Raw genomic sequence first — 12,657 nt, 5'->3', positions numbered from 1 at the left:
ATACCTCCAATTTGGCCTCACTATCCTTCTCCAGATCCCTGCTTCAGGGTACCAACCTTTCAGCAGAAGAAAGGACAGCCATACAAAACCCCAAAACAAATCCTTATCTAAACATTCTACCTCTGTTGTTAAGAATTTCAATGATTACCTAGCAGAAGGCCACTGTCAATTATGTGTCTCCTCCACATATGAAATTTGCCATAGTGGTACTATCCCAGAAGTCCCACATAGCCTCCAGTTCTGTAATTAAAGCCTTAGGTTCTTCCCTGAATCCATTTTCCTCCTCACCTCTGGAACCTTGCACACCCAACTTCTACATGGTCCCCAAAAATCCACAAACCCAATGATCCTCGATGACCCATTGTAGCTATTTATTGTGCCCCCCCCCCCCCCCCTGGAAGAATTTCGGTCCTCATCGGACAATGCCTCCAATTAATTGGCCATAATCTAGCCTCCCATATCAAAGATATCAACAACTTACTTCACTGAGTCTCCACTGTCACCAGCCCCTTACCTCCTGAATCTCTACCCGTCGCTGTTGATCTACTTATTGTACACCAACACCCACCTCATCCCTGTGGTCTTAGTGCTATTACACTGTTACATTTCCCACAGTCTTTCAGACTCCATACCTCATACAACGTACTAACTTTATCACAACTCACTACTACTTCTCTTTTGAAAGAAAGGTATTCAAAAAAAGTCCATATGGCACAGCTTTGGGCATGCACGTGCTATCCTCCTTTGCCATCCTGTTTGTGGGCTTTCTACAGAAGTCCTTTCTAGCCTCCCAAAATTCCAAACTCCAGTTTGTTTCAGGTTCATTCATGATATCTTCATGATCTGGACTGAACACCAATACACCCAGTCTGGACATTGATCTTCTCTTCTCTGATGGCTCCATCTACACCTCTATCCCATGTTAAACCCAACAACCACAAACAGCTGCCACCACTTCCACCTCAAAAAATCCCACTGCTTATCTGCAGTGACAAGAACTCCCTTGCCCATTATACTGAGGATCTCATCAGGGCCTTCACAGATAGGCATTACCCCCCAGGTTTTGTCTGCAAACACATTGCCCGTCCCATTTCTCCCAAAAAGCCCCTATCCTCATACCGTCCCCAAGAACCTGCTACAAAGGAGTGCCACCTTCATCACCCATTATCATTCTAGACTGGAACAAATAAACCATGCCCTTAGTCAGGGCTTTGATTACCTTTCATCATGCCATGAAATTAGGGACATCCTACTGAAGATCCTTCCCACCCCTCCTAAAGTGGTGGTCCGTCATGCAAGCAAACCTCCACAACATCCTAGTCCATTGCTATGCCACTTCCAACCTGAACCTGAAACTCTTGCCACAGGAGTCATGTCCTTGTGGAAGACCTACATGCCAGACCTGCACAATCCCCCCACCCAGTAAATCCCATTTCAGTTCTGTCACATGCTTATCCTACATCATCAGAGGCCGGGCCACCTGTGAAAGGAGCTTTCATATACCACCTCTGCTGCTATCATTGCACAGCTTTTTATATTGGTATGACTACCAACCAGGTGTTCACAAGGTTGAATGGCCAATGACGAAATTGTGGCGAAGGGCAAAGGAGACCACACAGTGACACAACATGCAGCTGAACATAACATGCATGATTTCATTGGCTGCTTCATAAATAAGGCCATCGGGATCCTCTCCTTCACCACTTACTTTTTGGAATAGCACAGATGCAAGTTATCCTTACAACAAATTCTCCACTTCCAAAATTATCCCAGTCTCAACCTATAGTAACCTATTGTCTTCATACCCTCCACCCAACAGTTTCCACCGCCTATGTCCTAACACCTCCTCCATATTCTTGTCCCCAAACCCTCTTTATATGCTGCCCTCTGCCAACACACCCGGTCGTCTTTCCCCTTCTCTGCCCCACAGGCTCCCGATGATACACCAACATAATCCCTGCACGCTCTGCCGGACAGCTCACTTGTCTCCCCCAACCCATATCCTGCTATCCTTCCCCTTCTCCACTTAATCCACTTGTTGCTTCTGTTCTATGTGAGATAGTTGCATTCCGGTCTGAGCTGCTGGAGCTGGTGGCCATGTGTGCATGAGGTGTGCTTGCTTGTGTGAATGAATGTTGTGTGTGTGTTTCCTTTTCCACAGAGGGCTTCGGCCAAAAGCTAATGGGCAACTGTTTTTTCGTTGTGCCTGTCTTCAACTCAACATGCCATCTTCATGGTGAGTAGTAATCTATCTTTTCATTATGTTGTTGATATTTCAACTTGGAGTTTCCATCGTTTAATTTTCATATAGATTACACATCCATCACTAGCATTCAGAATGTAGTTTTGTAGTTGGTGCAAAGTCAGTAGAACTTTCCAGTAGACTTGAGACAGGAAACTGAAAATCCTGCAACAATCATAACTGAAGTAAAAGACAAGTCACTTTGTATGAAGAACATCCACAGGTGCGAGAATACATTTCAACTGATGAAATCTGTAACTGCTGCATTAAAATCACCCGTGACTAGTTTTGCGGCGTTATAGTCGCATCTTCAGGTGACAAACTGGTACCTTTCAATAGATAATGTTCTTAAAATCACTGTAAGGGTAAATAATAGAAGTCCCCTATCCTCCTGCACTAAATTGGCATCAAAAAATATAAAACCATCATCAGTAAAATAACTAGAGCAGAACTTAAAACATCAGACAAATGTGCTACATCTCTGGAACTGCAGCAAGCCTACTAGTGCAACCTGTATTGAATAAATGGGCCCTGTCCTCGGAATAATGCTCAGAAGTGCATCACTATAGTTGGTTAGAGGGCTCACACATGCAATGGTATTATAGCAGGGGGTTCTCAAACTGTGGGGTGTGACCCCAAGTAGGGGGTGCATTATGTTAGGGGGGAGGGGGAAGAAAAAATTCTCAGTAACAAACAATTAGGTTTATCTTTTGTCAAACAAACGGCATGCCACTGACCTAGTTTGAATTTCGCCCGACCTCGGTGTTAACGTGAGATGTGGTCGACGACAATGAAACTGCTGTCACATTTTCAGCATTGTTTGAAATAATCGGTCAAGCTGCACGGCTTCCTTCAGCGCCACGGAGGATCAAAGCCTACACATGTGAGCTGAATAGGCTTTGTTCCTAGGTGGCGTTGCTGTCTTTGACAGTCGGCGCAATACCGTTGGTCGCCTGCACCATTGCTGCGCGGTGTGAGGTTTGGCTCATGTATCTCAATGCATTCTTATAGTGACGACTATGATTATAGTCTTATAATTACAGACTTTATGAGGAAGACTTGACTGCAGTATGAAGCAGTTCCTGATTAGTCACAAACATCGAGACAGCAGTGGTCTGTCAACTGGAGGAGAGGAGGGAGATACTCCAAAAGTGAAAATAAGGAGGTATGATGAGAACTCTTTATTGCTAGGCTTCACAAAAACTACAAACACGTTTGCAGTGTGTAGGTTGTTTAATGATTTTAGGTGCTTATAGTTTGAAACCTAAGAAGTTAAAGAGACATCTGGAAACCAAACGTCCAGAATTAACAGAAAAACCAAAAGTTTTTTTTTTTCAGGAAACTAAATGTTTTATTATCTACCCAGAGGAACTTTGCTAAAACAATGAATGTGACATCTAAGGCCTTCTTAGCCTCTTACCAGATTCCTCGTAGTGTTGTTAAATGCAAGAAACCACACATGGTTGCGGAAACTCTGGTTTTACCAGCAGCGATTGATATAGTATCAACAATGTTTGGTGACTCATTTGCTCAACAGTTGAAAAGTATTACTGTCTCTAATGACAGTGCGTAGAAAAATTTTTGACATTTTTGACGATTTACTCGAGCAGTTAATCGATAAATTGCCCAATATCTATTTTGCATTTCAAGTGGATGCAGCAACTTACATTCATAAAGACGCTCATTTGATTGCTTATGCTCATTTTGTTGATGAATTTAACATTTGAGAGGAATTTCTTTTCTGTGTGAGCCAATACTGAAAGCAGCTACAGCTGAAAGCCTTTTGGACACACTCAATACTTTTTTCAATCAAACTAGTGTATAACATGGAATAGGTACATTGGAGTATGCACAGATGAAGCTCGCTCGGTGTCTGGAATTTGTGGTGGATTGCAAGCGAAAGTTAAAGCTGTAGCTCATGATGCTGTATGCTTACTGCATGGTGCATCAGGGGGCTATGGCCACTAAAGAACTTATTCCACCCCTTCATGAAGTTCTGCAAACAGTTATACAAACAGCTAATATTATTAAGGCAAAATCTATACCTTCGAGGCTTTTGAAAGTGCTATGTTTGGAGATGGGTGCTGAACACACTCAGTTGCTCTTTTTTAGTAAGGCTCGATGGCTTTCAAGGGGTAAAGTATTGAAAAGAATTTTTGAACTGAGGAATGAGGTATTCTGTTTTTGAAAGGAGAGAAGTCACTGTTCGGCAGACTGTTTCAACAATGGAGATTTTTAACTTAAAATGGCTTACCTCACTGGTATTTTTGAGAAACTAAATATTCTTAACACTTCACTTCAAGGTAATCAGGCTAATGTACTATCTTGGAATGAAAAAGTGAAGGTGTTCATAAAGAAATTAGAACTGTGGCAAAACCGAATGGAGAGTGGCATACAAGATATGTTCCCTCCTGCAGTGTCACTGTTAGAGGATACAGATAATCCGATACTTCCAATGGTGATAAAAGCTTGCTTTCTTCATCATCTTGAAACATTAAAAGTTCACTTTGAGAAATATTTCAGCTACGATTTTGATAAATTTAATTGGGTTAAAAATCCATTCATAAATACACATGGACCATTATTTCTAAATATAGAACAACAAGAACAACTTCTTGAAATCACTTGTAATATTTCACTGAAGAGTAAATTTAATGAAGTGTCTTTGTTGGAATTTTGGATACATATTAGCAAGGACTTCCCAATGCTAAGCCAAAATGCAATGAAGATGCTGATTCCTTTTGCAGTAAAATACTTGTGTGAGACTGGATTTTCAGATTTGTCAGCTATGAAGTTTAACTACAGTTCAAAGCTAAATGTAAACAAAGAACTTTGAGTAGTACTTTCTGCTATTCCTCCACATCTTGAGAAACTTTGTTCTCAAAAGCAAGCTCATCCCTTACACTGAACTTTTTAATTTAAATTGTGATAAATATAAAAAATTTGCTCTGTATTTTCATTATAATAAGTCATGTTATTTTTGGCTTCTGCTGCATAAAATCTTTTTAAATTGAGTTTGGTAAACATAATAAGGAAAAAATATAAAATATGACTATTTTTATTAATAACAATAGGCTGGGGGGGAGGGGGGCAAAGCTGATACTATTTTTTCTAGTGAATAAGGGCTCCGAGGGAACCCTTGTGGTCATTCCCTTGTTGTCGGCCCAGGCGCAAGAACTGTCCCAGACACCCACCTACCACATTCTACTGCCTTTCAGTCACCAGTTATTTCTACCCAATAAAAAGCAGTGTCATGAGTGAAAGCAGCCATCTTATATAGCGGATATTGTGCACATATTGTACATCACTCTCTGTGTTACATGAGAGGCAACCAAATGCCTACTCACATTAATGGCTCTGCCAAACTATAGTGAACTGCAAACTTGATCGTTCAGTTGCCAAACGTGCTGCACACCCCAACACAAATGACTTCGACAAGTGCATCACTAACCAGTCTGTTTGGATACTCCATTCACACGCAACTTTTTCTAAACTGTGCAGGTGAGAATTGTCTGTCCGCTTCACCTTACCTTTCCACTCCTTCTGTCTACGTCACTCCTTGCCCATCCAAATAGTGCACTGCCTTCTCTCACCATTCTTCCCCTACTGCCCTCCCAATGTAGGCATTCTCTCTCTCTCTCTCTCTCTCTCTCTCTCTCTCTCTCTCTCCCCTCCCCCCTCATATATATGCTCTCTCTCTCTCTCTCTCTCTCTCTCTCTCTCTCTCTCTCTCTCTCTCTCTCTTCCTTCCCCTCCCCCCTCATATATATGCTGTATCTCTCTCTCTCATATATATGCTGTATCCAGTGAATTCTTTATCTGTTTTGTGCAACCACTGACTCATTTATTGAAAGAGCTATCTCGGTCATTCCCACTAGCCTGTCCTTGCCTCATGCATCCTTTCCTATTCCCTCTGCACCACCAGTCCAGTCAACTTTCAATAATAGATAATAAATCTCGCTGCAGCCATGGGAGTACTTGTTTGGGTGTCTGGTGTGGTTAATTGTGTGAATGTGTGTACTTTTATAATAATTAAGAACAAGAGCTTGAAAGTTAGTGTGAATACTGTTCTTTGGTATATTTTTCTATACTTCACACCTGGATCCACTATAGGTAGGTGGTTACGTTTCCCTTATTTCACATTGTTTCATACAGTAAAATAATTAAAATTTCTAGTCCTTTATCTGTCTCCAGAAACTGTTGAAAAAATCAGCAACAACTTGCACAAAAGAAGTTTTATTTCCATACAAGTTTCAGACACACAGTTCCCGTCTTCAGAAAACTACAGAAAAATATACTATAAATAAGCACAAGCTGGATGAGGTAATTCGAAAACTTAAGAAGGAAAAGTTTTAAAAAATTAAAGACAAACTGTCGCAAATAAAGCTTTTGGCCAGTAAGACCTTCATCAAAATTAGACGATAAACACAGACATACACATATGTGAATGTAGGCTTTCCCGGTGTATACTGCTGATGAAATCTTCTTGAGCTTCCATCCTGGTAGCTGTGTCGAAAATCTGCAATGTTTCAACGAGTGTCATTCTCATCCTCTTCGCCCGAACATGATGAGAATGACACTCATTGAAACGTTGCGGATTTTCAACGCAGCTACCAGGAAGAAGATTTCATCAACAGTCACACACACTCATGCAAACACAACTCCCACACACATGGCTGCAGTCTTGAGCAACTGAGTTGACTCGGCATCTCCCCGCTATATGGTGAGTAGCAAGTTTCCTTTTCACAATATTGTTACATTCCATCCTGGATTTTCCATTGTTTGATTGAAGACAAAAATGATACATACTTGGAATTGCTGCATCATTAGCAAACACCAAAATAATGTGGTGTATGCATTCATAGTACTATAGTCCTTTAAAGATACAAGAAAAGGAATGGGGGTAAAAGTAAGATGAAGTAATAAAACAAATTGTGCAACTATAGGTGCCGTAAAACATAGATGAGAATGTAAATGCATATCACTTGTATGTTAAAAACAAAGATTCCAAGACTTACCAAGCGGGAAAGCGCCGGCAGACAGGCACATGAACAAAACACACAAACACACACACAGAATTACTAGCTTTCGCAACCGATGGTTGCTTCTTCAGGAAGGAGAGGGAAAGACGAAAGGATGTGGGTTTTAAGGGAGAGGGTAAGGAGTCATTCCAATCCCGGGAGCGGAAAGACTTCCCTTAGGGGAAAAAAAGGACAGGTGTACACTCGCACACACACACACACACACACACACACACACACACACACACACACACATATCCATCCGCACATACACGGATGGATATGTGTGTGTGTGCGAGTGTACACCTGTCCTTTTTTTCCCCTAAGGGAAGTCTTTCCGCTCCCGGGATTGGAATGACTCCTTACCCTCTCCCTTAAAACCCACATCCTTTCGTCTTTCCCTCTCCTTCCTGAAGAAGGAACCATCGGTTGCGAAAGCTAGTAATTCTGTGTGTGTGTTTGTGTGTTTTGTTCATGTGCCTGTCTGCCGGTGCTTTCCCGCTTGGTAAGTCTTGGAATCTTTGTTTTTAATATATTTTTCCCATGTGGAAGTTTCTTTCTATTTTATTTACATCATCACTTGTATGTTAACAAATATATAAAATCCTACATATTAATAACAAATAAGATAAGTTGATACAAACATCAAAGAATGCTATGGATGGGGAGTGTAGAAACCAGTTGCCAAAACAGGTGTAGGGAGGTCAGTAATGTGCCAGTTGGGAACCTGTCAGTGAAAAGAAGCAGCAAAGCTATGAAAATCAGGTGTATGACCTGATGGTACACTATCCCATACCACATGTTTGCAGTCTGTGGATGCTGATGTTCCACCTCATAAAGCTAACGAGGATTGTCAGCAGATCAATAGTGCATGTTTTTGCGGTTTACCTGGCCATGATCGCTAAATGTGACTTCATCACTAAACGAGATACATGATACATCTGGAGTATCCTGTCTTAATGCCCACATACAAAAGTTAACATAATTCTCATAATCATTTCCATGTGGCCCTTGATGGAGAGGAATGTGATAGGGATGGAACCTATGTTGATGGAGAATGTGTAGGACACCTGCCCAACTCGTGCCATTTCCTCGTGCGATTGTACAGTAACTAACATTCAGATCAACTACAACAGCGCCAAGAACATCCATTTCCCCCTCCTCTGTCATCGCTTTTTTCCTTGTGTTAGATTGTATAGGTGCTACACTACCAGTTTCACGTAACTGGTTGAAGAGGATGACAAATAATTGCCGACATGGTTAACATCTATTGGGATATCGTGCCACATACATCCTACAAGACCAGACTGCATTCTTCCTACACTCTCCATACATTATGAGCATGTCGGGTTTTTCCACACTGCTAAATCCCATCATACATTGATGACTGGTGCTTGGACAGTGACACACTAACTGATTAGCAAGTCACAGTGCATGGAGGGGGGGGGGGGGGGGGAGGGGGAGACAACAACACACTGTAAGCAAAAGCAAACATAACAACATTTTACCTGGGTAGAATATCACAAGCAAGTATTGCTGTGGAAACTTTTCAAAATACAATATCTCATAAATGACTCACAGTAGGATCAGGCAACAAACACCAATGACATTGCAATTTACCATAATTTTAGTTAGTTAATGTCAGTAGGCTTCATTTCATTTAAAAAGTGTATTTTCGCACACAAAATAGTCTTTTTAAGTAGTACTGCAAGTCAATAGAACTTTCCGTTTCCGCAACATTTGGAGTGCACATTTTAGGTGATTCGCCCTGTGTTAACTACCTGTAACAAAGCTGAATCACCACCTGTTGTTGTAGATAGCCAGACACCAAGAACCACTTATATGTACAGCAAAAACAAACTGTAAACCAAAGATCTCCAATAACATTAATTCTAATAAGGAGTATATCACCATTAAGGTAATACCTAAATATATTCTTGCTTATGCAAAAGTGCCTACATTCATTCATTATGATGAGAGAACTTGTAAACTTGCGAAGTTTAGCATGAATGGTAGGATAAAATTTTTATTCGTAGTAAATGACAAACTGAATATTAGTACTCAAACAATGGAAACTTCAGGTAGGAGTATCAACAATGTAGGAAAAGATAGATTGCTACTTACCATAAAGAAAATATTTTAAGAAGTAGCAGACACGTACAATTAAGACACTTACCTAAAGTTGTTGGCCACACTGTTCATCAGCAAAAAAGAAACAAACACTATTCATACATACAAGCAAGCGCACCTCACGCACGCATGACCACCAACTCCAGCATCTCGGGCATTCTGGCCAGAGATGATGGAGTTTGTGGTCATGTGCACATGAGGTATGCTTGCTTGTGTATGTGTGGTGTGTGCTTCTCTTCTGCTGATGAAGGCTGTGGCCGAAAGCTTTATGTAAGTGTCTTTCAATTGTGCCTCTACACAATTTAATGTGTCTTCTTTAGGGTAAATAGCACTCTCTCTTTTCCTACATTGTTGAATATTAGTACTTACAGTCTATAAAACGACATCACTAATCCACAACTGGACAGTATTTTTACTTGTATTGATGACTGCCTACAGAATCAAAAAGGTTTTATTCAAAAGAGACATGATAAGATGTTGGTGCCTCATATCTAAGCAAGTGATTCCCAACCGTGCTTTCTGAATTTTATAGTATATCTATAATGAGGTTGGGATTTTATTTAATAATCATGAATCTGACGTGCTTGATAAAGATTCAAAGGAGAAATACATACTAATTCTGTGACAAGATGTAATAAAGCTGAATAGCAGTTTGTCAAAACTGCTGTCATGGAGTACTCCATTAAATGTGAGCACCAGATAAGAACAGAAATAAAGTTGAATATGAGCAAAATACTTACAGCACATTTAAATTGAGCAGTTCACAAACAGATTCCTGAGCAGGAACAAATGTCCACAGATCATTATGCAATAAAACAAAAACAAATATGTAATCGTTTACCCAACGTGATAAGTGAACATAAATAAAGCACAATATAAGCAACATGTTCACCGTGCAATTCAGAAAGTGTGATATGCACAAGAAGTCATCATCAAGAACACAATGTGATGAAACCAGATTCTGTTTACTATGAAACAGACAACTGTGGAAGAAAGTAAGAAACAAAACTTGCAGCACTCAAAGTGACCTGGCAGAAAACCAAGGTTGTGTTTCCAGAAGTCCTTAAGAGTTTTACCCTACTGTCATTAAATGTCAGCACGATTTGGAACGCATCATGTTGATTGCCCTGTGTTTCATATTGCTGCCACAATCTGTGATCACAAAGCTATGACACTGCAATTGCTGATAAAGTGTTGGTTCTGAACAGATGGTTAATTGATGAATTGGTCATTGTCTTATATTTAAATGCAGTACGTAATATGAGACATCAACTAAAATGCTGACGTTAATGATAAACTTTGCATGTGCTAAAGTTTAGTTCTGATGTAGCAAAAAGGGCTAACTGTAACTATATGTCCATTTGAGAAGACAGAAAAAGAAAAGAAAATTGCAGTACTCTCTCTCTCTCTCTCTCTCTCTCTCTCTCTCTCTCTCTCTCTCTCTCTCTCTCTCTCTCTGTGTGTGTGTGATGTAAATCTTAACATGTAGAAAAAGAAGTATTAAGTAAAATGGTAATTTCTCAAATTTCTGTTTACCTGCATTTTTGTGATGTGTTTAATTATTTGCCTGTGTTTCAGCAATCACTGTGGGCGAATCCTGTGCAGCAAGTGTTCAGACAGAGATGTACCTATCCTGAAGTTTGGTTTGAACAAACCCGTCAGAGTATGCACTGTATGCTTCAGTGTGTTACAGGGACCTGGTTAGAATGAAGTACTTCTGTTCACTTTCCCCCAATTCCTTTGTGTATATAATGTCAACATACAGTAATGTTGTTTTCTCTGATTTGCATTTGCTGGCTAGAATAATGTTGCTTGGAATTAATTGTTAATTACTGAAAACTCTAAGAATGTTAATCATTTTGATTATAAAGGTAGGTGTGTGTGTGTGTGTGTGTGTGTGTGTGTGTGTGTGTGGGGGGGGGGGGGGGGGGGTGGGGGGGGGGGGGGTGGGTGGGTGGGTGTGTGTGTGTGTGTGTTTTCGAGATGGGGGAGCCTTCAGCCTTATTTCATTTCCGCTCTTTTTCCTTGTACAGGATGGGGTAAATAAAGTGGCCTGGATGAATGGATACAGTTAAACATGAATGTATGCATATAATGACACCAACAATGCACACACTACGTGTATGTGGTGTAGAGCAGTGCAAAGGGGGGATGATGGTGTGGTGTCACCGCCAGACACCACACTTGCTAGGTGGTAGCCTTTAAATTGGCCACGGTCCGGTAGTAAACGTTGGACCCACGTGTTGCCACTATCAGGGATTGCAGACCGAGCGCCGCCACACGGCAGGTCTAGACAGACTTCCTAGCACTTGCCCCAGTTGTACAGCCGACTTTGCTAGCGATGGTTCACTGACTTCTACACTCTCATTTGCCGAGATGATAGTTAGCATAGCCTTCAGCTACGTTATTTGCTATGACCTAGCAAGGCGCCATTATCCGTTACTATTGATATTGTGAAATATGTACCGTCCAGACTGATATTCGTCATTAATGGATTAAAGTTAAGTATTCCACCAGCTACGTCCGTAGTTTCTAAATTTTAATTTCATTGTCCTGTTCCAGACCTCACACCAGCCTGCGTGAGCTAAAACGCATGTCTTTCAGCCTCCTCTAGTAACACGGTGTTGGCCCTCCTGCCAACCACAACAGATGGTACTCACAGTGGAGCAGCACATGTTCATTGTGAAATGTTACGTGAGAACAAATTTGTGGAAATAGTGTACCATGCAATGCGTAGTCCGAAAATAGCATCTGACAAGATCTGTCTTGAAAAAGTCAAAAACATTCTGAATCATGCCCGCACACCAGAAAATGATTGAGTCCTACCAAATCAATCCAGCGGCTGTGTTTCTTTGTGCCCTGGAACTCTGTTCTCCAGTCCACTTCTATTTGTCCCACTCTTTTTCTTACAATAGCGAAATTGTATTTAATTATATTAAATAGTTGGAAAATATATTACATACTTTTGAAACAATGATGATGTGTTTCTAATTTTAATGTAAAGATGATAAATGTCATTACTATTTTTAATGTTTTAGTACTTCTAAAAGTTTTTACCCTGAAAGCCAATTTTTCTGTTTGCTGCTGTTGCTAGTCAACCGAAACTGAATATAACCTGCTTGTAACGTTATATTGGGATCAAGACAAGTAAAATTTTTAATAAATAATATAGATTGGTGCATCTCTCATACTGATAGCAGGATTGATTTTTAGGGCATGGCATATATCATAAGCTCATCCATACCAGTTTGTACTTGCAGGTGT

At 40.6% G+C, this 12,657-nt stretch overlaps 1 protein-coding gene across 2 annotated transcripts in view; it reads left to right on the top strand.

The window, feature by feature from the left end:
- LOC126284505 (rabankyrin-5) overlaps positions 1-12,368 on the top strand; it is a 499,589-nt gene extending 487,221 nt beyond the window's left edge. For both annotated transcript variants that reach the window (XM_049983482.1, XM_049983481.1), the window contains exon 23: positions 10,972-12,368. In XM_049983482.1, coding sequence (XP_049839439.1) covers positions 10,972-11,098 — 127 coding nt within the window. In that variant the 3' untranslated portion in view covers positions 11,099-12,368. The remainder of the gene's footprint in view (positions 1-10,971) is intronic.
- Positions 12,369-12,657: the final 289 nt, after the last annotated feature.

This window comes from Schistocerca gregaria, chromosome 8 (genome assembly GCF_023897955.1).
Source record: "Schistocerca gregaria isolate iqSchGreg1 chromosome 8, iqSchGreg1.2, whole genome shotgun sequence".
NCBI classification, from domain to species: domain Eukaryota; kingdom Metazoa; phylum Arthropoda; class Insecta; order Orthoptera; family Acrididae; genus Schistocerca; species Schistocerca gregaria.
Note: the sequence above shows the minus strand (reverse complement) of the source record. Positions and strands in the feature narration are given on the sequence as shown.